The sequence below is a fragment of the Poecilia reticulata genome, chromosome 1 (assembly GCF_904066995.2).
Source record: "Poecilia reticulata chromosome 1, P_reticulata-male-v2, whole genome shotgun sequence".
In the NCBI taxonomy this organism is placed as follows: Eukaryota; Metazoa; Chordata; class Actinopteri; order Cyprinodontiformes; family Poeciliidae; genus Poecilia; species Poecilia reticulata.
The window spans coordinates 31,288,507-31,314,267 of record NC_088830.1 but is presented as its reverse complement, the minus strand read 5'-3'; the positions used below and the strand labels follow the sequence as shown (position 1 = coordinate 31,314,267).

General features: G+C 37.7%; 2 protein-coding genes across 3 annotated transcripts in view; one reads left to right on the top strand and one right to left on the bottom strand.

Annotated features, from left to right (window-relative positions):
* Positions 1–7,086, top strand: part of pkd2 (polycystic kidney disease 2) — a 28,394-nt gene extending 21,308 nt beyond the window's left edge. The window contains exons 6-15 of one of the 2 annotated variants that reach the window (XM_008419764.3): positions 421–649; positions 731–901; positions 1,725–1,906; positions 2,001–2,121; positions 2,196–2,294; positions 3,129–3,250; positions 3,328–3,445; positions 3,905–4,065; positions 4,695–4,842; positions 6,776–7,086. In XM_008419764.3, coding sequence (XP_008417986.3) covers positions 421–649; positions 731–901; positions 1,725–1,906; positions 2,001–2,121; positions 2,196–2,294; positions 3,129–3,250; positions 3,328–3,445; positions 3,905–4,065; positions 4,695–4,842; positions 6,776–6,973 — 1,549 coding nt within the window. In that variant the 3' untranslated portion in view covers positions 6,974–7,086. Of the gene's footprint in view, positions 1–420; positions 650–730; positions 902–1,724; positions 1,907–2,000; positions 2,122–2,195; positions 2,295–3,128; positions 3,251–3,327; positions 3,446–3,901; positions 4,066–4,694; positions 4,843–6,775 lie in introns of both variants that reach the window. The other variant, XM_008419755.3, reaches the window with a different exon arrangement.
* Positions 7,087–9,094: 2,008 nt separating this feature from the next.
* Positions 9,095–25,369, bottom strand: abcg2d (ATP binding cassette subfamily G member 2 (JR blood group)). Its single transcript, XM_081611368.1, has 16 exons — positions 24,995–25,369; positions 23,183–23,417; positions 21,748–21,807; positions 21,193–21,307; positions 20,953–21,105; positions 20,109–20,266; positions 19,207–19,358; positions 18,003–18,098; positions 17,415–17,665; positions 14,453–14,535; positions 13,372–13,461; positions 13,174–13,295; positions 12,947–13,101; positions 12,119–12,208; positions 10,702–10,814; positions 9,095–10,625 (listed from the first exon to the last, which is right to left on the bottom strand). Exons 1-16 carry the CDS (start codon positions 25,053–25,055, stop codon positions 10,478–10,480), a joined length of 2,082 nt encoding a protein of 693 aa, XP_081467494.1. The 5' UTR covers positions 25,056–25,369; the 3' UTR covers positions 9,095–10,477.
* Positions 25,370–25,761: the final 392 nt, after the last annotated feature.

The following is a 25,761-nucleotide window of genomic DNA, read 5'->3' as shown; positions in this document are numbered from 1 at the left end:
GTTTGTTATGATGTAAAGCACTTTGAAATGCCTTGCTGCTGAATTGTGCTATATAAATAAAATTTGATTTGATTTGTTTTATGTTCAGCAACATATAGAAGCTCATTTGAAGTCAATAGATCCTTAAAATTGATGAAAGGTTTTTGTTCCATTGGCAGATTATTTTCACTTATAACTAAATATTTTTCCCATATTGTAAGTGAAATCATCTGAAAATGCAACCAGCACTTTTTCATCATTATGAAGGAATAAAAAAAAGCTCATATATCTTGTTTAAAAGTTACTTATAGGTTAGTTTCGTCTTAATTTAAGTTTAGTAAGATATTTGCAGTAGAAACTGGACCAAAAGTAGATTTTGTGGTTTTGCAAAGTGCTAGAATTATCCAACATGAAATGAACCTGCATGTCCGGGTCCATCAGGTTGCTGGTGGAGTTCCCTGCCACCGGAGGGGTTGTGACCTCCTGGCACTTCCAGACGGTGCGTCTGATCCGATACGTGTCCAGCTGGGACTACTTTGTGGGCGTGTGTGAGGTGGCCTTCTGCCTCTTCATCCTCTACTACGTTGTGGAGGAAGTTCTGGAAATCCACATCCATCGGCTCCACTACTTCAAGAGCATGTGGAACTGCCTTGACATTCTGATCGTTGGGGTGCGTATCAAAGGTTCATCTTTACAATTAATCCAGTTGAAATCATATTAATCTAATGTTATTATTTTATTGTCATTGTAGTTGAGTGTTGTGGCCATTATTATGAGCATAACCAGAACAGCCATGGCCCGAAACTTGCTGAGCGGCTTGTTGGAGAATTACACGGCTCACCCCAGCTTTGAGCCTCTGGCCAGCCTCCAGGCCCAGTTCAACAACCTGGCAGCTGTTATTGTGTTTTTCTCCTGGGTCAAGGTACAAATCCTCCTCCTGCAATTCAGCTTTACTCTAAAAATGTCCGTATTAACTGGAGATACACCCATCTGATATGAGTAGCTTCACCAGTCCCCATATTTATAAAAAAAAAAGGTTAGAGATTGAGTATCGGTGACAATGTGTGTCTGATTTTGTTTAAATTGTGAGACTAGTAGAAATACAGTGTAAACTAATCAGATATTTATTTAAAACAATTTTAAGGATCCATACTGCATCAAATTCCATCAGTTTATATTTAGACAAAAATAGGTTTGTGCATAAAATTCTGAAATTTGAATTCTGAGGCCAGCTTAGCTGCCTGGCTTTTTCCTCTATTAAAATCAACTATTCAAAATATAAATTTACCAAAAACAATTAAGCAGACTAAAATTTAGTTTTGGGCATTTTCAATCAATTCAAAATCCTCAACACTAGGAATTTTTTATTTTTTTTGTTTTTGCTGCATGTCTTTTTAATTTTAATTAGAATACCTAATTGAACCTTTCGTTTTTTCCATTTTCTTTATTTTTTATTTTAGATTGGCTGTTTTTTGTCTGAACACATTAAAGTTGTTTTGTTTTTACATGTTTGACTAAACTTAAGCTATTTGTTTATTTAAGTGTGCGGAGTTATCAAATAAATGTATAAGTCTGTGAATTTACGTCTGTATTTAAAAAGCAGAAACATTTTAAGTTAATTCAACAGTTTTTCTGTATTGGATCTGTACTGGCTGACATACCAAACCACAGATATCGGTATCGGAAGTGAAAAAGGTTGATCGGTGCTTTCCTTATTCTAACATCCCGTTCTTCACCTCCACCAGCTGTTTAAGTTCATCAACTTCAATAAGACCATGAGTCAGCTGTCCACTACCATGTCCCGCTGCGCCAAAGACCTCACCGGCTTCGCCATCATGTTCTTCATCATCTTCCTGGCGTATGCTCAGCTCGCCTACTTGGTGTTTGGGACACAAGTCAATGATTTCAGCACTTTCCAAGCCAGCGTGTAAGAAAAACGGCTTCATCTCACAAATCCAGCAACATTTCATTTGAGACACGTTTCTGTTTTATGTAGGTCTGATGTTTTGTGTTTTGCGTAGATTCACTCAGTTCCGCATCATTCTGGGAGACTTTGACTTCTCAGAGATTGAGGAGGCAAACCCAGTGCTCGGACCTGTTTATTTTACAACTTTTGTCTTCTTTATTTTCTTTATATTAATGGTAAGTGAAGGTTACACATGGCTTTAACGTATTACTGTGAGAGCGACAGAAGCAAAACATTTTTGTCCGTACAGAACATGTTCCTGGCTATCATCAATGACACCTACTCTGAGGTGAAGGCAGACATGTCCCAGCAGAGGTGTGAGATGGAAATGACTGACCTCATCAGGAAGGTATCAAACTAAAATACATATTTATCTCCTTTTATTTTAAGTCCCTGTTTCTAGCACAAATGCAAGAGACAGTAGTTTGTATTAGTTTTGTCAAGATTTTTGTCTTTTGTTTTTCCAGAATTGTGGGTTTCTGTTTGTTTTTTACTTGTGTATGGAAAGGTTAAAAAAAAATACTGAAATAAATAATACATTCAAAGGAATCAACAGATATGGCAAGACATTTACAACAATACTAATAAACTAAATACGACACAGAGTGATATAGATAATGAGAACATTATCTGTTTTCCACTACAAATGTGTGCATAACTGTTGATATTCTGATAATGTTGAAAAAACATAATTTTATAATTCCATTAAATAAGAAACGCTGTTAAATTCACACGTAAATTTAATAAATCATTAAAAAACAACTACTTCCTGTCATCTTCTTTGTCATTTCCACCAGTAGTAACATCCTGTTGTTGATCATGTGACTTGTGTGATGCGAAAAAAATGTTTCCTTTGCAGTTTTGCAGAATACAATAATTTCGACACAGCCGAAAAAGCACTTCATATTAGCACCAACAAATGTGAATCTTTTCAAAATTGACATGCTTCCATTAAGCAAATTTAATTTCATAATTCCAATTTGTGCAATTGTATGGTCAATGGAAAGCTAATGACTGAAATGCTGAATAAGTGGGACACTGAAGATGAAAAGGAGCCGTTGAGGTTAATGGAAAGTTACAAACTACAAAAAAGCATGCAGTGTAAGCCAGCGGGACTTGTTCCAAATCAACCGTATGGACGTGTTTATTTAAAGATGTAATTCAGTTCGTTTCCTCCCTGCAGGGCTGCAACAAAGCTTTGATGAAGTTAAGACTGAAGAAAACGCCGGTGGACAAAATCTCCAGTGGTTTGCAACAAGCGAGCAGTAAAATGAACTTTGATGAGCTGCGTCAGGATCTTAAAGGGTGACTGAGAGCCTCACATCGGGTTCTGCATGCATACAGCTTGTCACTCATGTGTTCTGTGTTTTTATCTGGCTCAGAAAGGGCCACACAGACGCAGAGATTCAGGCCATCTTTGCTAAATACGATCAGGACGGCGACCCGGAGCTGACGGAGCACGAACACCAGCAGATGAGAGACGACTTGGAGAAAGAGAGAGTGAGTGACGAAGCGAACGCCTCCTTCCTTTGGGTTGAGGAAAAACAACAGCTGCACACTGCAAAAACACAAAATCTTATCAAGCAGTTTTGGTCTAGTTTCAAGTGCTAATATCTTATTACACTTGAAATTAGAAAAAACTAACAAGTAACTTTTCAGCAAGACAAAGGAGCTGGGCTGAAGTAAATAATTCCTTGTATTTTAAAAATGCTTATAACAAGACATTTTCCCATGATATAAGTGAAATAATCTGTCAATAACATTACTGGTAGTTTTTCATCAACAGTAAGGAATTACTTGACTTAAAACAAGTTCCTATATCTTACTGAACAGTTACTGGTAAGTTAGTTTGTCTCATTTCAAGTGTATTTGCAGCAGAAACCAGTCCAAAAGTACCTGGTGAGATTTTGTGTTTTTGTCGTGCAGACACTCAGTGTGTTTCTGCTCATACGCTAGGAGGACTTGGAGCTGGAGCGAAATTCGCTGACCCGACCCAGCAGCGGGCGCAGCTTCCCTCGCACGCAGGACGACTCGGAGGAGGACGATGACGAAGACTCGGGTCACAGTTCCCGTCGGCGCGGCAGCAGCTCAGGCGGCGTCTCATACGAAGAGTTTCAAGTGTATGCAGATCAGTCCGCCCGCTGGCTTAAACGATGCTCTGAGTGACGTTGTTCTTTAAGCCAATGGCTTTATACTCCGGTTAATGATCAATCCATTGCTAAATTAGTTGATGATTATTTCAATAATTGATTCATTGTGATTAATCTGATCAATCGTTAAAGAAGGCATTCTTGAGGAAGTCCAGAGTTGGTTTTCTGGGGGGGAAAAACGTGAATTTAGTGAAGAATCAAAAGACAAACCAGAGATGAAAGCAAGACTGCAAACCTTCGACCGAACGACAGAAGGATCACCTGCCTGTTTCCAAAAGGTTCTCAATTCTTTTGGAACCAAATCAAAGAGTTTTTAAGAAGAGTTTCACACATTCAGGCTTTAAATCAGTCTTTAGAGTTAGATTTGTTTCATCTGCATAGAAATGTAATTTAGACGCATCTGAGAAGATGATTTGACCAAGTGGGAGTCATCTAACCACGGAGCCCTGAGGTACTCCGTTACTGATTGGTATCGATGGTGATAAACTTGTTTCCTAAAACTAAAACCGTCAGATTGAGTCCTGATGCCGTTTCATAAAAACACAAACTGAATCTGGATCCTTTGGGTTTTCTAGACGTCTCTGTTTTCTTTGTGCCAGGCTGGTGAGGCGAGTGGACCAGATGGAGCACTCCTTCGGCAGCATCGTGTCGAAGATCGACGCAGTCATAGTGAAGCTGGAGGGAATGGAGCGAGCTAAACTGAAAAGAAGAGACGTGTTGGGCCGGCTGCTGGACGGACTCATGGAGGTGACAAGCACCAGATTGTGTTGGATACTTCAGGCTCCTCATTTTAGAAAAATAGCCCTGAAAAACTAACTTTTCGACAAACAAATCTTATGCTAATGATAGCGGAGCTACATTTTTTTGCTTTGCATTTGAGCATTTTTGCTAACTGTAAACGTTTTGCACTCTTAAGACGTTTTCGCACTGCAAGGATCGGAACGGAATGGCACGGCACGCTTCAGTCCGGTTCCACCCGTACTGCAGCCCTGTTGTGTTTGCATATAACTGAGGGCCATCAAATCTGAACCTGACGTCATTATATTTGAAACTAAACAATGGTTTCGATGCTGCGGCCGAAGCCTTTTCCTCAGAGATGCGGCGGAAAACTGTCTCTTTCCTCGTTGACCGATCAGCTCATTCTGCACTCGTTCATCAGCGAGTAAGCGGAGGAAAAAATTACCTCATCATGGGACCAGGTAACAGCAGAATATTGAGGGGAATTCATCGCAAATTAAAAGTAATAAAAATATTAAAAAGAGCACCCTTTACAAAATACAGTAAGAACAGTTTAGTGAGAGCCAGCCGGACCCGATCACCGGCTGACTGCAAAACAACCAACGGCTGACTCTAAACCAGGGGTGCCCAAAGTGGGTCCTCGAGGCCCAGCATCCTGCATGTTTTAGTTCTCTCCCTGGTTTAACTCACCTGCATCAAATGATGGCTCATTAGAGGCCTAAGAGGAACATTGAGAAGCTGAAGAGGTTGTTATACCAGCAGGGAGAGAACTAAAACGTGCAGGATGCCGGGCCACCAGGACTCACTTTGGGCTCCCCTGCTCTAAACCAATCAGCTGCTCATTCTAAGCAGCACCGCTTGGCCGGCCCGATTGGAACCACGGCTATTGTGGTTCCAAGGAGCCGGGTGGAACCGAGTCAGAAGTTCTAATGCAAACACGGTCGGCCCTACTTTGACCCCGTGCCGTTCCTTGCAGTGCGAAAACGGTTTTAGATTCGCTTAAATGAATTTTTCAGGATAAATTCTGAAACACTGCTTTACTTGGCTGCTTTGTAAACTTCCAGTTCAGTTTTTAATTTATTTTCCTGAAACGTATAAATGTCTTAAATCAGGTACAAATGGAAGCTTTGAACAGAAAATATACAACTTCATAGTAGAGCTGCAGCTAATGATTATTTTTGTAAGTGATTAATTAAGTAATTGGATTTTTTTAAAACTGGCACATTCTGCAGATTTTTTATTTAATCACTTAATCCTATTTCTAAAATGTTAAAAATAATTAAAATATGCAAGTAAATAAACAATTCAGCTCCTGTTTTTACAGCTATATGTATAATGTTCTTTCAGCAAATGTCCTTTTTTGAGTCTATACATTTCAGTTAACAATTAACCAATTACTAAATTAGTTGACGATTATTTCAATAAACAATTAATCGTGACTAATCGTTCCAGCTTTACTCAATAGACTTTTTTTAATTTTTACAGAAATTGAACCAGGTGAAGCTAGAACTGCCACTTTAGGAGTCCTGGGTAGAACATAATTACAGACAAAGAGCTTTTTTAATATTAAGTGCAAATGTTTACATTTTTACACATTTTTTGTTTTAATTACAGCTTTGATTGTGCTGTTCTTTCAGAAAATTGACTCTTTTGAGCCTGTTTACTGCTACTTAATGATTAATTGATAACTACATTAGTTGACGATTATTTCAGTAATTGATTAATCATGATTAATAATTGATTAATAATTGATTCAGCCCTACTTAATAGACTTTTTGCAGAATTTGAACCACTTGAAGCTAAAACTGCCACTTGGGGAGTTTTGTGTAGAATATATTTACAGGCTAATTATTACAGACAATTATTCCAATAGTCAGTTAATCATGATTAATTTGATTAATCGTTTCAGTCCTACTTAATGGATTATTTTTATGTCTTTCAGGACGAGCGCTTGGGCCGCGACACGGACGTCCACAGGGAGCAGACGGAGAGACTGGTGAGGGAGGAGCTGGATCGCTGGGAGTCAGACGACTTGGGTTCGCAGGTCAGCCACACTCCGGTCGGCCCGCGGGCCCGTCCTCCGTCCTCCCTGTCCACGGACGGCCTCGACGCCAGTTCAAACGGAGCCGTCCACGTCTAAACACACGGCAAGTTCAGAATTACCCCGATCCGGAAAAGACACTACCGGGAAAACAAAAAAAAAAAACATGGAGATTTTTCATAGAAACTTTTCTCCTGACGGTGTTTAATTTGCTAGAGACAGAATCTGTCCAATCAAGAAGCTTTATCCTGATGAGAGAAGACGATGAAGTCTAACTGCAGGCTTATTCTGTGTATGGAAAATACCCACCTGCTTCTTAACGCTGCGGCCACACAACACGTCATATTTACTCAGCCTCTGCTCATCACCTAAGCTTTGAGTTAATCAGCTTATGATTTCATTATGATACATATTGTAACTTAAAACAAACTTCAACTTGGAGTGCGAACAGTGTTCACAGGAAGCCTGTGCATTTATTTTTATTGCCTTAAAATCTCTCTTGATTGACAATCTTTTTGTTTTTAATCTGTTTTGCCAAATAAATCTTAATATTAAAAAAGTCTGATTTTTATTTTCTTGTTCAACAAGCTCATAACATTTATTTCTTTAGAATGATTCAATCTGGAGTTAAAAGCCAAGCCAAGTTTATTTATATAGCACTTTAAAACAGTTCCACTGACCAAAGTGCTGTACAGCCACAGAATTAAAACAAGTGAAATAAAAATTAAAAGCACACTAACACCAAAAATACAATCACTTAAAATGAAGACACACAATGCAATACAAGAACATACCCAAATATGCAGTCATAATAAATATCACAATAAGTAATCTAAAAAAAGCAATAAAAGTAACTAAAAGTAACAGCAGCTCAAACTGAATCAAAGGCCAGCCGAAAAAGGTGAGTCTTAAGAGCAGATTTAAAAGTTGCCAGAGAAGTGGCCTGTTTTACCGACATTGGCAAAGAGTTCCAAAGTTTAGGAGCTGCCACAGCAAACGCCCTGTCCCCTCTGAGCTTCCTCAAAGTCCTCGGCACCTCCAGGTACAGTTGACTCGCTGATCTGAGAGCTCGGGAAGGGCAGCGTACATGTAGCAGCTCAGAAAGATAGGAGGGGGCAAGGCCATTTAAAGATTTAAAAACAAATAAAAGAATTTTAAAATGGACTCTAAAATGGACAGGTAACCAGTGCAGAGAGGATAAAATAGGGGTAACATGTTCTCTCTTCCGCGATCCAGTTAAAAGCCGTGCAGCAGCATTCTGGACCAGCTGAAGACGAGACAGAGAGGACTGGCTTACACCAACGTATAAGGAATTGCAATAATCCAACCGAGTTGTGATAAAGGCATGGATTACTACTTGAAAGTGCTCAGCTGATAAAATGTTCTTAATCTTTGCAAGCCGCCTCAAATGAAAGAAGCTCGATTTCACTACGGCACTGATTTGCCTGTCCAATTTAAAATTTTCATCCATTACGAATCCCAGGTTTGTGACAGAAGGCTTTACATATTGTGATAGCGGACCCACGTCCACTGGAGGAGACCTACCAGTGGTACCAGGGCCAAAAACAATCACTTCCGTCTTTCTTTCATTAAAATTCAAGAAGTTCAGAGCCATCCAAGTTTTAATTTCATCAATGCACTTCATTAAAATCCGCACAGAAATGACTCCCTTGCGATTTAGGGGCACATAGATCTGTGTGTCATCCGCATAGCAATGAAAAGCAATATTGTGTTTCCTAAATATTGACCCAAGAGGAAGTAAATATAAAGAAAACAAAAGAGGTCCAAGTATTGAGCCCTGCGGCACCCCACACAATAAAGGAGCAGGGGATGATCTAAAATCATCTAGGTTAACACAGAAAGACCTATCGGCCAGGTAAGACCGAAGCCACGCTAGGACAGTGCCTTTGAGGCCTACATAATGCTCTAAACGAGAAATTAAAACATCATGATCCACCGTGTCAAAGGCCGCAGTCAAATCCAAGAGAACTAAAATCACAGGGTCCCCAGCATCTGTAGCCAGAAGAATATCATTAAAAACCCTCAACAATGCAGATTCAGTACTGTGAAAAGTTTTAAAACCAGACTGAAAGGCCTCAAGAATATTGTTTTCATCGAGGTAGGCTTTTAATTGGTTATAAACAACTTTCTCTAAGATTTTAGACATGAAAGGAAGCTTAGAAATAGGCCTGAAGTTGGATAACAAAGAAGGGACTAGGCCAGGTTTTTTGATCAGTGGTTGAACTAATGCCTGTTTAAATAGTCTTGGAACCACACCAGTAGACAGGCTACTATTTATAAGAGCCAGAACAAAAGAGCCTAAGACAGGAAGAACCTCTTTAAAAAGCCGCGGTGGGAAAATGTCAGTTTCAGAACCTGAGGACTTAAGATGACCAATAGTCTCATATAATGAAGACAGAGTAACAGGCTCAAACTGGTACAAAGCAGTAGAGCAATTGACAGAGACTGAAGGGTCAGAGGCTGAGCACGTTATTTGTGTCCTAACACTGTCCACTTTGTTCATGAAAAAAGTGCGAAATTTCTCACATATCTCCAGTGATGGCTCAAAGCCCGTGTACTGAGGGGCATTCAAAACACTATCAACAATACTAAATAATAAGCGAGGCTTATGACGATTAAGCAAAATTATATTTGACAAGTGCTCCCGTTTGGCATCTTTCACTATTAACTGGTAGCGATGCCAGGAATCCTTCAGCAGCTGGAACGACACCTGCAACTTGTCTTTTTTCCACTTTCGTTCAACTTTTCGGCATTCACGCCGAGCAGCACGAGTTGTGTCATTCAGCCATGGTTCTAATTTAGTCTTCAATTTCCTGGGTTTCAATGGAGCCACTTCATCTAGAGCAGACTGACACGCTAAAAAGCTAATCATATAATTTTTTATCTCCTCTATGTGATGGACTGTGTCATACGACTTTACTCTCTTATTATGACTATTTTTCTCATATTATTACGACTTTATTCTCATAATATCACTTCATTCTCGTCCAATATTATGACTTTATTCTTGTGATTTCAATAAATCAATCAAGTTTATTTGTACAGCACATTTCAGCAACAAGGCAGTTGAAAGTCCTTTACATCATAAAAACACAAAAATGAAAAGTCATAAAAACACGATACAGTCACTAATTAGAAACCAGTAACAAACATTACATTTTGTGGAGTTTCATCATCAAAATCATCAATACACCTCGGATATGTTGGTCAATATTCCTTTTACTCTAAGAGTTTAATATTTTTTCATAATACTCTGTCATTATTCAATCGATTATCTTAAGAAGAAAAACTGTAACATAAAAAATCAGAAGCAGAAAAGGATGCACATACTTTTTCACAGAACTTTATATCTCCTAAAATCTGCTATTTTCCAGAATCTGCAGGTCAGAGTGAAATCCAGCAGCGTCTGTTTAGTTAAATCATGAGTAGTTTTCCTCCACGTTGACACATTATTCTCTTTAGATGTAATTTCTAGCTTCCCAGACGTTCGGACAGAGCCAAGCATTTTATTTATCGTTTCTGTATGGAAACGTGTGATCACATGTAGAGTAGAGTATAAATCCTAAAATGTTACGGTTTAATTCAGGTGAACTTCCTGATGTAGCGCAGCTTCAGGTAGGCGACGAAGAGGAACACGACCATCATAACAGTCAACGCCACGTGGTTTTCCCACAATCCCCAGGAGCTGTACTCTATCCCCAGGTAGTCCAGGTACTGCTCACCTGTACACCTGGAGGAACACGGCTCTGCTTGGTAACTGGATCAGAGGAGGATCTGTGATCACGAATCCTCGGTGGTTTACTCACATCTGGCCCGCTGCGCTCACACCGCAGCCCGCCGTTGCTGCAGACATGTTGGCGTTCTGGATCGGCGGCTCCTCGCAGAAATTCAAACCCACAAACTCGTTGATCTTCAAGGCCTGAATGTGGATGACATTTAGACGTTGATATCAAGAAAAAAGAACTCGAACACGCTTACAGATCATACAGAGGTGTGGAAAAAGGTTTGCCTCCTTCCTGATTTCTATTTTTTTCTGTTGTTGAACATAAGGTTTTGCTCAACAACCTCCTTCCCTCAGTTAGAGCATCAACTGAAGGATGCTCTAACTGTGTGAGCTCTTTGTAATGGAAACTGGCTGAGTTTCTTCTAATGTTGAAAGCAGAATATCCACAATTTTGCAACTGCGGTGTTTGCATTACACAAGAAATGAAATTAAAATAAGTTTGTTCACGCGATAAGTCATTAAAAGTCGTGGTAGCGACGGATGTAAACAGTTACGTGAGCCCTCATCATCCATCAGAGGAGATGTCAGCGTCTCATTCGGGGACTGGAGCCACAAGCTCTGCCTACTTGGGAGCGACTATGTTTGCGGCGTTTTGGGGAAATTGTAGATGGTGATTTTACAGAAGCACTTTGGATTCAACACATTAGAATGATATACAACTTTTTAAAGAAATGTGTGATGCTGTGAGAGCTCTGGTGGAAAAACAAACAAACAAACCTTCATTCTTCTACTACTTCCTGTCATCTTCTTTCTTTCTTTCTCGTTCCTGTCAGTAGTAACATCTGGCTGTCAGTCATGTGACTCGCGATGCGAAAAAGTGTTGCCATTGCAGTTTTGTGAAATATATTTCAATACAGCTGAAAAACCTCATCCTAGTGCCAAAACATTTAATCTTCTAAATTGGCATGCTTCCTTTCAAGCAAATTTATTTTCATGATTCCAATTTACAGTTTTATGGTTAATGGAAAACACAGCTGATGAACATCTGTATGGCAGACTGGACCAAAACCAGAACCAGAATTGTATCAAATACTTATTTCCTGTAAAGAAAATCTCCAAAATTAATTATTAAAAATCATACAAGGTGATTTTCCAGATTCAGTTTTAGATTTCTCTCACAGGTGAGATGTAGCTGCCCGTACAAAACAAAAACATTGCGTTATATAGGAAAATATATAAGAGGTTTAGTATTTATAAGCATAAACCATATATATGTTTACACATTACATATATGATACATGAGTTATATGATATATATTCATGAAATATATTTAAATATTTAGCAAAATATGCAAATGATTGACACTTTCTATATATTAACATGATTATATGATTAGAACTCTGAGCAACATTAGTAAACGTGTCAAACATGAAAATGTTTAAAATTAGTTTGAGGGAAAAACTTTCTATCCTGTTGGTTTTCCTCTGTTCACACTTACTGCGAAGCCGTATCGAGGAATGCTGAAGTACTTCAGCCAAGCCAGCCAGTCCACGATGCTGGGAAGGTTCACCAGCAGACCGGAGAAAATCTGCAAACACGGATCAACATGCAGAGACTTTCAGGAAGCTTTTCCACAGCAGACTGGCTGCAGCTCCTCTAAAATATCCTCCTTTTCTCAATTAGTCACCCAAATCCTGACAGAGATCTATAAAACAGCGACGGCCAAATTTGGATACAACTTGGTACCTGCAGACCAGGTAGAAAAAGTCTTAATTGTTTTATTAAAAATATGTAGAATGTTGTAGAATGTGCCATTTTTTATCTGAGTAATCGTCAAATAATCGATTAACCAATTACCAAAATAATCATTAGATGGAGCCCTAAAATTTTCAGGAAAGTGTTTTTTTTTTTAAGAATTTAGTTATTGTATGTCCATCTACTGATGTATTTCTAGTATTATATAAAATGGCCTAGGTGGTTTAATGAAAAATATGTTCAATGTGCCATTTTTTATCTGATTGTCAGAATAATTGATTAATCAAATGCTAAAACAATCGTTAGTTGCAGCCCTAAAATTTTCAGGAAAGTGGTTATTTTTTATTTTAAAAGGAATTGAGTTACATTATGTGCATCTATTGAAGTATTCTTAATATTGCACACAAAAGCCAAAGTGATTAAATTAAAAATATGTAGAATGTGCAAGTTTTTAGCCGAATAATCGATTAATTGTCAGAAAAATCAATTACTAAAATAATTGCAAGTTCCAGCCTTCAAATTTTCAGGAAAGTGGTTAAAAAGTGGTTTGTTTTTAATCAAGTATCCTCACCATCATGAAGACAAACGTTATGGTCATGAAGATGTTGGCGAGAGCGACGACGCTCTGATTGGCTGAGATGGCCATGGTCATGGCTGTGGCCGTGTACGCCACCAGGGTCACTGTGAAGGTGAAGATGAGAAAAGCTTCCACTGTGGACTTCAGCCCTGAGGAGACAGGACATCGTCTAAGTTTTCCTTCAGAAACAACAGAGATCTGCTGATTAAGAACATTTTTACCAATCAGGAAGTAGACGACGGCGCTGAAGATAACAGAGGTGACGGTTCGCATGGCGAGGTCACAGAGGATTTTAGATAGGAAGTACACAGATACTCTGTAGTAGCCGCTGATGTACTCATGCCTGTGACAAGATGGCAGATTTTAAGAGTCCAAAACTTTCAGCCACGGACGTTTTGCCTTCCGGCAGGACGACATACACAAACAGGTTCCTCTCTGTGATGAAGAGCTCGGCTGCAGACACGGTGCTGAAGCACTGGTTGGTCGTGATGAAGAAGAGCGCCCCCATCCTGCAGGCAACAGCAAACCACAACGGATCTCTTTCTGGAACAAATCTCTGTACTTTTACAAAGGTTTTATTGTCTAGGTCAGTGTTTTTCATAGTGGGGGCCGCCAGGAAGCGCCGGGGGGAGGAAAGATGAGAAAAAAATGGTAAATCATTTTTTATGAATGTAATCTTTCTCAGTCATTATTAAAACATTTAAGTTAAAAAAACTTGTTGAAGATGGAGACAGAAAACAGAAATAGCTCTTATTAGCCATGCTCGTCTTTTCTGATTGGCTGCCGGGATGGAAATGGAAAAATTTCTGATGAGAAAAAGACAGAAAGAAACTAACTTCCTGCTGCTCAAAACCTTAATTCTGAAGATAAAATAACATTTTATGGAATTAATATTTAAAAAAATTATATTTTCTTATCAAAAAAAGATTGTGGTGGAAAATTTTTATTTGGTAGTGTATTCAAAATTAGATAAATTTTCCGCAACAGAACTCGTTGCCAAATAAAATCAGCAAATTAGCATTTATTCAAAATGAATGCAATAATTATTCAATAGTAAACAGAAGTGCGAAAATAATGTAAAATTCAATATTTCTTTTCATATTTTGTAGCATTGTTTGCAGTTTTAACCTTTTAAATCTGTTAAGATTTGCAGAAAATAATGTGCTGTGACCACAAGGGGGCACCAAATGGGATGTCACGTTTAGAAACTAACCTGGATTTTAAAGTACATTTCAACTTTACCAGTCAAAAAACACATTTTTAAAACTTTAGACCAGTATTACATTTTTTATATGTCTTGTGTTTATTGCAGCTGCAGTTTTAAATATTTATTTGCTGATTGAGCAAAACAGTGACTATAAATCCAGAGTGAATCATCTCCATGAACTGCCTTTTCTGCATTTTGAGTCTGGCTGCGAAGAATCTCTGTAAATAGGAGTTGTGGGGAAAGTCTAAACCCGATTCTCTGCAGACTCTCTTGAAATTATTTGCTTTTCTGACCTGTTTTGAAGACCACTCTGATCATCTTGGACTGTAAAGAAAATGGCTCCTACAACGAGGGCAAGGAAAACGTTGACTCCCACCTGAGAACAGAAAGAAACCAAAATCCATAGTTCCATCAATTACTGAAAGCAGAAAAGACCCAGAACATGATTGTTGGTATGATATTCTCTTCTGAAAGGATGTTAGTTTTACACCAGATGACACCAAGACCTTCCAGAAAGTCCCACTTTTGTCTCTTAAGTCCACAGAATATTTCCTCTAAAGTTTAGGTGACCATCATGGTGTTTTCTGGGAAATATGAAATGGTTTTTCAGCAGTGGTTTTGGTCTTAGAGCTCTCTATAGTCAGTGCTATTTTGTCCAGTCAGTCTTTCTTATTGTTGAATCATGAACACGATGCCAACATGGTATATAGTGGAAGCTAATGCTAAAGCGCTAATTTCAACCAATTTGAAACCAGCTGAGCATCTATTGACCACATAATTGCACAATTTAACACTTTGAAAATAAATCCAATAATTTTTTTGGCACTTTGGTGAGTTGTATTATTTATTTATTTATTTATTTTAAATTTTTTTTGGCGGTATCAACATTTGTATGGAAACACTTTTTTCCATCACGGGAATTACCGGATGTTGTTGATCCTGGTATGGTATGTTTTTTTAATGACTTATTGCATCGCTTGGATGGAAACACCCACCCATCCATCCATCCATCCATCCATCCATCCATCCATCGTAAACAGACTTCAAAATAAGAGCATGAATATATTTCTTGAATAATTCTTAACAGCTGATAACCAAAACCTCAACACAGATGTAAAAGTTTATTCAACTCAACGTTTACAGTCAAGTAAGTTGGCGTTTTAGAATGTATTCAGAAGGATTAGTTTAGGGGAAGCTAACTGTGCTAATGCGCGGATTAGCAAAAGTGCGCACTGAAAACGGGCGTCGATTCTCAACAAAACACCGATGTTGGCATCCGGATCAGTTCTAGAGTGAAAGTTATTTCTGTGGACAGGGTTTTCCTGGAGGCTTTAAAGCTTTAGAAATGGGTTTATATCTGTTTTAGGTCGAAAGAATTAAAAGACTTTCATTTGGTATTCTTTATATTATGTAGTGAAAGCTCCTGCAACAGTGTTCAGTTTTGAACAAACAATGACGACACCTGACAAGGCAAAAAGCTGTTGTATCCTAGCAACCCAAAACGACGGAAGACGAGATGGCGACAAAACCAGATCCTGCTAAGCCTTCTTCAAAATAAAACACTTCCTCTTTCCAAAATAAATCACGCTTTACACTTAAATATATTTAATTTAATCTTTTTCTAATTATGTAAAATCAATGTGTAGATTTTATCCTACTTCATGTTGTCAGACAGGTTCTTTTCGAGATACTTCTTGCTCTAAAAGTAATCAGGCCTGGATGTGGCCAGTGAATTTGAACCAAAAACAAAATGATCAATTTAGTCATAACTTTAGAAGAGAGGGGTTTGGCTACTTTATATAGAGCAAGGTTGGTTTAGATAGTATTTTCCAATAGTAAGTGAAATAACTTGAAAACTGTGTTTTGTAATTACTCAGATTGCTTTTGTCTGATATTTAAATTTAAGTGTAGAATGAGAAAAAATGACCAAAGAGAGCCAACAGCAATACAAGTCTAAGCCTAACAAGTTACGGGTCATGACAGGACCGAGAGGTTCCCAGGGTGAGCGGATAAGTCAGTGAGGTTGAGGCTTTTTGACCTCATTCCCCTCAGTCCCTCATGTGGAATCAAGGGCGGTGAAGAGCGACGGGTCATGGCACCATCATGTGACGACTCCCAGATCCGGGCCTGTTATGATATCACTTCAGATCCAAGCCCAAAGAGGCAGGAGTAGGGTCACAACAGTCGCCAAAGCCGATTAGAGGACCCATGCCTCCCAAGAGCACCTCTGGTGGGATTATTTTGACTCTTTTAGGGCCAATTAGCTGTTAATAATTCTTAAAGTGAGGAGACTTTTAACAGCATTTCACTGCCCTGTGATGACTAACGAGAGCAATAAAAATGACCCTGTGTTTTTATTACAGAGTCCGTTTGTAAAGTTACACAGGCAAAAATTAACAGCAATAATTTGTTGTTAATTATAATAGAAGAAAAATGGGGACACATTTTTCAAAGTCATATTTTCATTATGTTATTTAATCATTTAGAAATGTCACAATTTCAAACTAAATTTTAATTAGCAAGCTAAATATTTAGCTCCAAACTATAGATTTGGCTTGCAAACTACCGTAACCTAAATATTTATCTTCAAACTACTATTGGCGAACTATATAATTAATTTGAAGCTAAATATTCAGCTCTTCGCTAAAAGCTTGTCGATAACAGGAAGTGGACTGTCAAAATAAAAGCGGAGTCGTGCGAACCTGAAACTTATGCTAGTAGCTGACGAAGTCACCGAAGTTGTAAATCCAAAGATAAACTTCTGTTTTGCCACTTAACGGCTCATCTTAAGTGAATCTGCATGTTAGCTAAATACTTAGCTCTGAGCTAAATATTTTTGTTTTTAAATCATATATTTACCTTCGAACAATATATTTACCTTTCTAACAAAATATTTAAAACGAAATATTTAGCTTGCTAACCAAATATTTAGTTTGATGCTAAATATTTAGCTTCAAATATAGCTGAGGCATAAATATTTAGTTTGTAAAATAAATATTCTGCTTTCTAATTAAATATTTAAGTTGAGACTTACATTTATAAATTAATGAATACTTTGAAAAAAATTTTCTTTTTCTTTCTTGACAGACTAAATAACCCAAATTATTGCTACACATTTTTTTTGACTAACTTTATAAACAACAACCCATCTTTTATTATTATGATATAAAAGAGATAAATACATTATGGACTCTTTTTCTTTAAAGGTGTTTTAAAAACACAAATGAGAAGATTACTATGAATCAACAGGTTCACCTGAGCCACAGACGTTTGTGGAGTCAACATGAGGTTCTGGAAGGTTCTCTGAAAAACCCACTGGAGTTGGTGGAGGAAGGAGGTGTTGTAGGTGATGCTGCGAGGCCTCATCTGCGATACGCATTCCTTGGTTTGGAGAATACGCCTTAACTCGGCTCGTGATTCGCTGGCGTAGCTGCTGTTCTTGAACTCTTCTACAAGGCGTTCTTCGATGTTCTGCCTGGTACCACCAAGCTCCTCAAAAGTCAGATCTACTCATGGGTACACAAGGTAAAAGAGCTTTGAAGTATTGAAAATATTTTATGATGAGAGTCAGAATCCGACTGCATCACAGCAGATAAAGACATCATTTTCTGTTTTGTATATATCTAAGAATTTATTGGGAGAAAAGTGGAGCCAAAGTCAAATTTCTTGTTTTTGTTAACAAACTTGGCAAATAATGATTTCTTAAAGTTATAGTAAACTCTTAATTACACTCACAATAAGACTATAAATAGTTCTATTGACAGAGGAATGGATACAAAAAGAAATTCCTTACAAATGACAGTTGTTAACCCATAGACATAAAGTTTTTTCTCATGAATTTACCTGCTGTGTCGTGAACTTTTGATGGCTTCATGAAGTCTCCGTTTATAACATCCAGAAAGAAGTCGGCTGGGTTGTTGTGAGGCTCACATGGATAGCCTGTGAAACAAACCCAACAGAATCACTCAAAAACAGCAACAAATCCACAAAGATATGATGAGATACCATCAGGATCACTAGCTGCATTTCCATTAACCATAAAACTGCACAAATTAAAATTACGAATATAAATTTGCTTAATGGAAGCACAGAAAGAAAAAAACTCTGGTTTTTTGATAAAGTGTGTTTTTGGGCGTATCGAAGTGGATGTATTTTGCATAACAGCGATGGAAACACGAGTCACATAATCAACAGCTGGATGTTGCTACTGGTGGAAACGCCAAATAAGACGACAGGAAGTAGTAGGATGATGACTGATTTTTTGGTCACCTGGATCCACCAGAGCTCTTACAGCGTCACACAGTTGACAAAAAGTTTAGTGTCTTTCCAACATGTTTGATCCATAGCTCTTCTGTAAAATCGGCAACTAAAATTTCCCCAAAATGGTGTCTTCCAAGTAGGCGGGGCTTGTTGCTCCAAGACACTGATGTCTCCTCTGATTGGCTGATGATGATGAGCTCTAGTGACATGGCTGAATTATGGATATTAAAAAACAAATCATGTAATATGATTTTTAATGACTTATCACGGGGCTGCACAGTGGCGCAGTTGGTAGAGCTGTTGCCTTGCAGCAAGAAGGTTCTGGGTTCGATTCCCAGCCTGGGGTCTTTCTGCATGGAGTTTGCATGTTCTCCCTGTGCATGGTGGGTTTTCTCCGGGTACTCCGGTTTCCTCCCACAGTCCAAAAACATGACTGTCAGGTTAATTGGCCTCTCCAAATTGCCCCTAGGTGTGAGTGTGTGTGTGCATGGTTGTGTGTCCTGTGTGTTGCCCTGCGACAGACTGGCGACCTGTCCAGGGTGTACCCCGCCTCTCGCCCGAAACGTTGGCTGGAGATGGGCACCAGCACCCCTCCCGACCCCACTGAGGGACAAGGGTGCAAGAAAATGGATGGATGACTTATCACATGAACAAGCTTAATCACTTGTGATTTTTATTTAATTTCTCATTTAATGGAAACATCAGAATTGCAAAATTCTGTTGTTTTTTTTGTAGACATCATCAGATTATAGACAAAGATTAGTAACAGAACTGCAGCTATTGTCACCAATGTTGGTAAAGTAGTCCAGAGCGTTGGAGGCTGGTCCATGGTACACCATTCTCCCACCGACCAGCAGAGTCAGGGTGTCAAACAGCCGGTAGATGGAGTAGCGCGGCTGGTGGATGGACATGATGATAGTTCGACCATGACTGGCCATCCTGAGGACACACAGGAAACACACACTGCAGTATAAACACAGACATGTTTCTTTCCATTCCCATAAACAGAAGCAAACACACATATTGGCATCCTGATTTAAAAAAAGGCATAAATGGGTGAAGGTTGTTGTGATGATGTGCTGAAGGCAGAGTTTCTCCCCCCACGCCCCCCCCCCCCCCCCCCACGGTCTCAACAATTGGGGTCAAATTACTTTTTTGTGTGGTTTCGGGAACTGACGGTCTGACGGGACAACCCCCTCCTCCACCCTACTGCTGACAGTGACATGTGCTGTGCTCAAAGAGACAAAGGCCCAATATTAAGGCATCAGATTGCAAAGTTTACTGTTACAGTGACAATGTACAACCAGTGTTTTATAGGTAACTAACACTAACAAAATAACTAAAACTGAAACTGAGAAAACAATTTTCATTAACTGAAATAAATAAGAACAGTAATTAATGGGGAAAACTATCATTAATGTGGACTACATTATAAAACTAACTAAAACATATTGAAATTGTAGATATAATATCGTTTGTTTTTGTGTTTATGAATTTGTTTGTGTGTTTTTGTGTTTATAACAATTCATAAAGCAGTTTATTTGCTTTATGAATTGTTAAATAAGTTCAAATCTACTTATTTAACAAGCTTTTTTTTTGCCAAATGTGTCAAAATGTTATAACTAGACTATGTTTTTGTAATTCCAGTTTGCACGGCTCTGTGGTTAATGGCAACGCGGGTTTGTTCACCTTTTGAGCAGCAGCAGAACGGAGTTGGCCGTGCTGGCGTCGAGTCCAGTGGTCGGTTCGTCCAGAAACAGAACCGCAGGATCGATGATCAGCTCCATCCCGATGCTGGTTCTCTTTCTCTCACCTCCTGAGATTCCCCGGGTCAGCTGTGAGCCCACCTGCAAAAGCAAAACAAATCTGATGTTTTTTACTTCTAGAGCAGATTAACTTAAAGCTGCAGTCTGTAACTTTTATAAAAAATATTTTTTTACATATTTGTTGAAACTGTCACCACAATGGTGACAGTATGAGAAAGACAATCTTTGAAAATATCAAGCTCCTCTGCCTTCTTCCACTTCTCCCAGGGTTAAATAGAAGCAACCAATGAGAGCCAGGAGGCGGGTCTTAGCGCTATCAATCATGTCCAGGCTGCTCTTTCCACTGCTGATGGTGGAAAAATGGTTTACTAGTAACATAAAGTTGTTTCTTCACCATTTGCACCTTTAAAAGCGCGTTCATCAGAATGATTGACAGCGCTAAGACCCTCCTCCTGGCTCTGATTGGTTGCTTTTGGTTGGGAGCGATGTAGTTCTTCAGACAATAATAGCTGGAAGAGATCAATCTTTTCACAGACTATCTGTCTTATATCACCACCTTCCTAAACTAACCTTTTTTTTTTTTTTCCTAAATCATTGTTTGGAAAGAAAGAAGTGGGGATTTTTTTTAACTTACGCCTTATTTTAGGATATTAGACTGTCACAACATGGAGATATTTGCAACATATATGTAAAAAACATCTATTTTTTAATTAAAATGTACATTCTGCAGCTTTAATAACTCATTCGAGGAGGTTTTGATCTTCTACCTTGGTGTCAGCCACTTTGGTGAGACACAGCTCCCTAAGGAGATGATCGACTCGAGCTTCTTTCTCTCTTCGTGGCACAGAGGCGGGAAGCCGAAGCGCTGCAGAAAAACTTAGATTCTGCCTCACGGTGAGAGTCCCCATGACTACGTCTTCCTAGAAACGAGACGCCGTCATCCACATAGCGATAAACACCAAGTTTATGTTCAGTTTCAGGGAAGCGCAGGTGTTTGATTTACTCGCCTGGACCACATAGCCAGAGAGACACTTGAAGTTTGGAGGCTGTGGCGCTCCGTCGATAAGAACGTCCCCTGATAAACCCAAAGGATCTTTTCTCCCGGCCAGAATATCCAAAAAACTTTAGGAAAAGCATTGTTATAACATGTTAGTATCACAAGATTTACTAAAAATTAGGTGTTTATTATATTTAGAAAATGAAAAGGTTTGTAATAGTTTTTCTTCACTGTCGCACTCTTTGGGCTTCCTGAGTTCAGTGATGTCAGATCGCTCACCATCTTGTTTTATGAGCTTTGATGTTTTATACTTTGTATTTATTTTGACTTTGAATTCAGGTCAATTAAATTAAAATAAAAGCAACTTTTTGAAAATATTTTCTGCCATTTTAAATTTCTTTTTAACAAAAGAAAGTGAGTAAAAAAGTAATTACAACTGGATGAAACAACCTGAGATTTTATTCTTAATCCATATTGATGAGCTAAAAATAACCCTGATTTTTACCAGGACACCTTTCAGAGCTGCTGTGAATGTTTTAAACGTAGATTAGTGATCAATACTTACGAAGATTTTCCACTTCCAGTTGGTCCAAGAATAGCATTTAAGCCAGGCCTCATAATCCCACTGAAACACAGACAAACAGGTGGAGGAAAATTAAATAAAAACACTTTAACAGCGACTAACAGCAGCAGATTCATTCATTTTGCTGAAACTTCACAAGCAGATGAATAATCTCCAATGAAGCATCTTCATCAAGATTACAAAAAGCAACAACGTCTCATGAAAGGTGGAAACAAAACAACCTACTGAGCAACAATCCAGGGGATGAAAGTCTAGAGCAAATCCTTTGAAGCTCTTAAAGAAAAGTCACAAAGAGTCAGTGAAACAAAAAGAAAAATAAGACTGAATCAAACTCCGGAGATGAATCACGTGACGCTGTTTAATTCGTTTCCCTGGCAGCCTGCGCTTTACTGCATTAGAGAGATTATATGCAAGAACCCATGCTTAATATAATATAATTAACAGAGAGGCAGGTGGAGGTCAAAACACTTATGAAATTATTCATTCTTCCATGGGAAATGTCAGTAACCGTTAATACCATCTGAGAGGAACCACTGTAAGAGTCCATTCACTATTGTTCAGCAACACAATGAGCCAAATCCTGCAGAACTGACAAGAACAATGTTCTTAGAGTTCTCCATAATTTCACTGGCTTGAAAGGGTTATTAAAATACGCTGCTGCATTCAGTCAAAAATAATTAGCTGAAATCTTTCTCTCCAATTTGACAGATTAACATAAAGACGACTCCTGTGACCTCAACGGTTTACGAAAAATATTATTTTCAGTTTTTTTTTGAAAATCTAGGTGTTTGGTAACACTTTATTTGAAGTTGTGTTCATAAGACTGACATGATACTGTCATAAACACAAAGGAGTCTTCATGAATGTCACAAAGTGTCAGTCAGTAAATAATGACACTTTTAATGCAACTTTTAATGCAACGTTGCATTAAAAGTCCATTAAAAGTGTCAACCTTGCATTATTTGGTAAATAATGACACTTTCCATGAATAGTTGATTTAAAAGTTGGATTACAAGTGAATAAAAAGTGTCAACTTAAAATTATTGAATCATGCAAAGTTGACACTTTTAATGCAAAGTTGACCATTAATGCAACTTTTAATGCAATTTTGTTTTAAAAGTGTCATTTTTTACTGAATAATGATTATTGTCTAAATAATAATCATTGTTATTTAATGATTATTAAATAATCCCAATTGCAAGATTGGGTTCGATTATTCTCTAAATAATGACTCTTTTAAAGCAAAGCTGCATTAAAAGTTGCATTAAAACTGTTCAAATAAATACGACTGAAAAGAAACTAAAATGTCATAAATTTAAACTATTCTATGGATGTATTGACTTAAAACAAAGGGAAAAAAAAGCTCAGCTCCTACTTTACCGTTCTGATGATTATTTAATTTAATAGATAAACTCACTTGAGGTCCGTCAGAACCTCCTTTGGGTTTGGTTTGGCTCTGCTGAAGAAGCCGCTCCTCATTTGGACTTTGTACTGGATGCTGTGGAAGCTGACAGCGGAACCACAGGCCTGCCTGGTTCTGTTAAAGTCTGGACTCATCTTTGATGGAGGCGTCCCATTGGTGCCGACATCTTCTATCATCGCAATGTTGATGTGACCGGCGCCCTCCATCAGTCCGAACAGAACCAAGAACCCTGGGAAGGTAAAGAGACTTTAGGTTTATCACCTGGAAGAGAAAAATAAGTCAAATATTTCTGATGTCAGGATCATAAATGGCTGCCAGGCAAACTAAAGATTGAGTGGAAAACTGTTTATTTGCCGTTTATTGATCTGTGTCACACTAAAGTTATCAAATAGATGTGTGAAGATGCCACTTTAGATTTTAAATTCATTATCATTACTAATATTACGAAGTTATTTAATGTTATTTCCACCTAAAATACAAAAAAGCTGCAAAACATGAATACCTCAAAATCATCTTGATCAAGTAGATTCAATGTTTTTTGTGCATATTTTTTATTGTTTCTGTTCTTTTAGTCTTTATTTATTTAGGTATAATATTTAAAATGTTCCAAATGAGGAAGCAAGTAAATGAAGTTTTTACCTAAATTATAGTGGAGAAAGTACAAATATTTTAAAATTCCCCTGGTTTTTAGCACATTTTCTTTTTATTTATTAATTTACTCACTTCACTTTTGTTTTTTGACTTTATTTTTATGTTTTCATTATTTTTGCTTTAATTTAACAATTTACTTTTATTATTTTTGTTTCATTTTATTGTTCTCTCGTCTTCTTTTCTCTTGCATGTTTATCATTATAATTTGGGATAATTTTTTTCCTTTCTCCTTTATTTTTTTGTTCTGTTATTGTTTATTGCCTATATTTGATTTTATATTAATAGAGACCATCACAGCTGTTTCAAAGAAATGACTAAATTAATAAAACTTTTAAAGCTGAATCAACATCTGGATTGAGGAATTGCTATTTCTATAAAAATGAATAACTTATCTCTCAGTCATTTCCTGTAACACAAGATATTAAGTTTTTGTTTTAAGATTATTTTATCTTATTTTATCTAAAAATGTGGTGAAAAGTTGCTCTTATATGTTTCTTTGATAAGCTATTTTCAGAGATTTGCATTGTTTTTCCATCAGGGAAACTTTCCTTACTGTCTGACAGGAAGATAATCTGATAACTGAATAATTAAAAACATGCTGCTGTTAGGCTTCTGATTGGCTGAAATTAGTTAAACTCCTTCAAATTAGCAAACAAATATTAACCCTCAGTTCTTATTTTAACATCCAAAACACCCTCATTTCTTTTTGTTTCCTTATCCGTGAGAATTTCTGTATTTATGCAAGGAATTCAAATGTATTTTAAGAAAATGGGAAAACAGAACAAGGGTTTTGATAAATTAAAATACATTAATAAAACATATTATTGCAGAAAACTGTCACAGCTAATCTGGGAGTTTGCATCTAGTTCATATTCTCATATTTATTGCATCCAAACTTTTAATTTCTCTCATTATTCTCCCAGTCAGCACCAAGGAGCTTTTCGTACCTTTGAAGGAACCTGTAGCAATGTTGAAGCATCAACTTTGGAGGAGAAATTATTAACTTTCTTCTGCGTTAATACTTTTAATTGAATAGTTGACTGGAATAAAATCACCTCACAACACATCTATCCACGTATCTTTTTTTTGTGAAATCTCAGGAAAATGATCCTGATGCTGCTGGAGAGGTAACCGATTTGTTTTTCAGCGACTCACCGATTGATGAAGAGGAGCGATGGCGGCTGCAGACTGAGGAAGAGTTCAGGCTGAATAACATCAACTCATTAGGGGCCGACAGGTTTAAAACTGCGACCCCCACCAAGCCGCATGGGGCAGTAACCCTTTAGCTCCCTTCAGCTGGACGTTCAAACGATTCACTGCAACTTTTTATTCTTTTATCAAACACGTCACCAGTTTTGTTTTGCTTTTTGTCCACTTATCCAACCGCTTCGATTCATCAGAATCTGTTTTCAGTTTATTTATTAGCTATCCAAACCAGCCTGATGCTTTGGGAAAGTAGAGAAACACTAAATTTTACAGAGTATTTTTCTAGTGAAAATATCTCAGCACACTTGAAATAAGACAAAACTAATTTACAAGTAACTTTTCAGCAACATATAAGAGCTTAGATTATTAATTGATTAATATTGATGAATACTAGTTCCACATTATGGAAAAATGCCATTTTATGAATGAAATAATCTGCCAGTGGAACTAATATTTTCTTTTATTTGCATAAAACAAAAATTATGCTGAAGATTTTCTGGTTTTGTCCGTACCACTTTACAAAAAGGCTAATCGATGGTTTATAAATGTTTACCCATTCATTATAAACACGTTATAAATCATTAATAGTTAATTATTCATTAATTAAGGTTGAGAAGGAGACTATATGCTAGAAATCAACATTTACTGCGCTGACAAGGTAGTCTGAAATGCTTAGCGTAATAAATAGGGGAACCGACGGGGCGCACTATTTAACA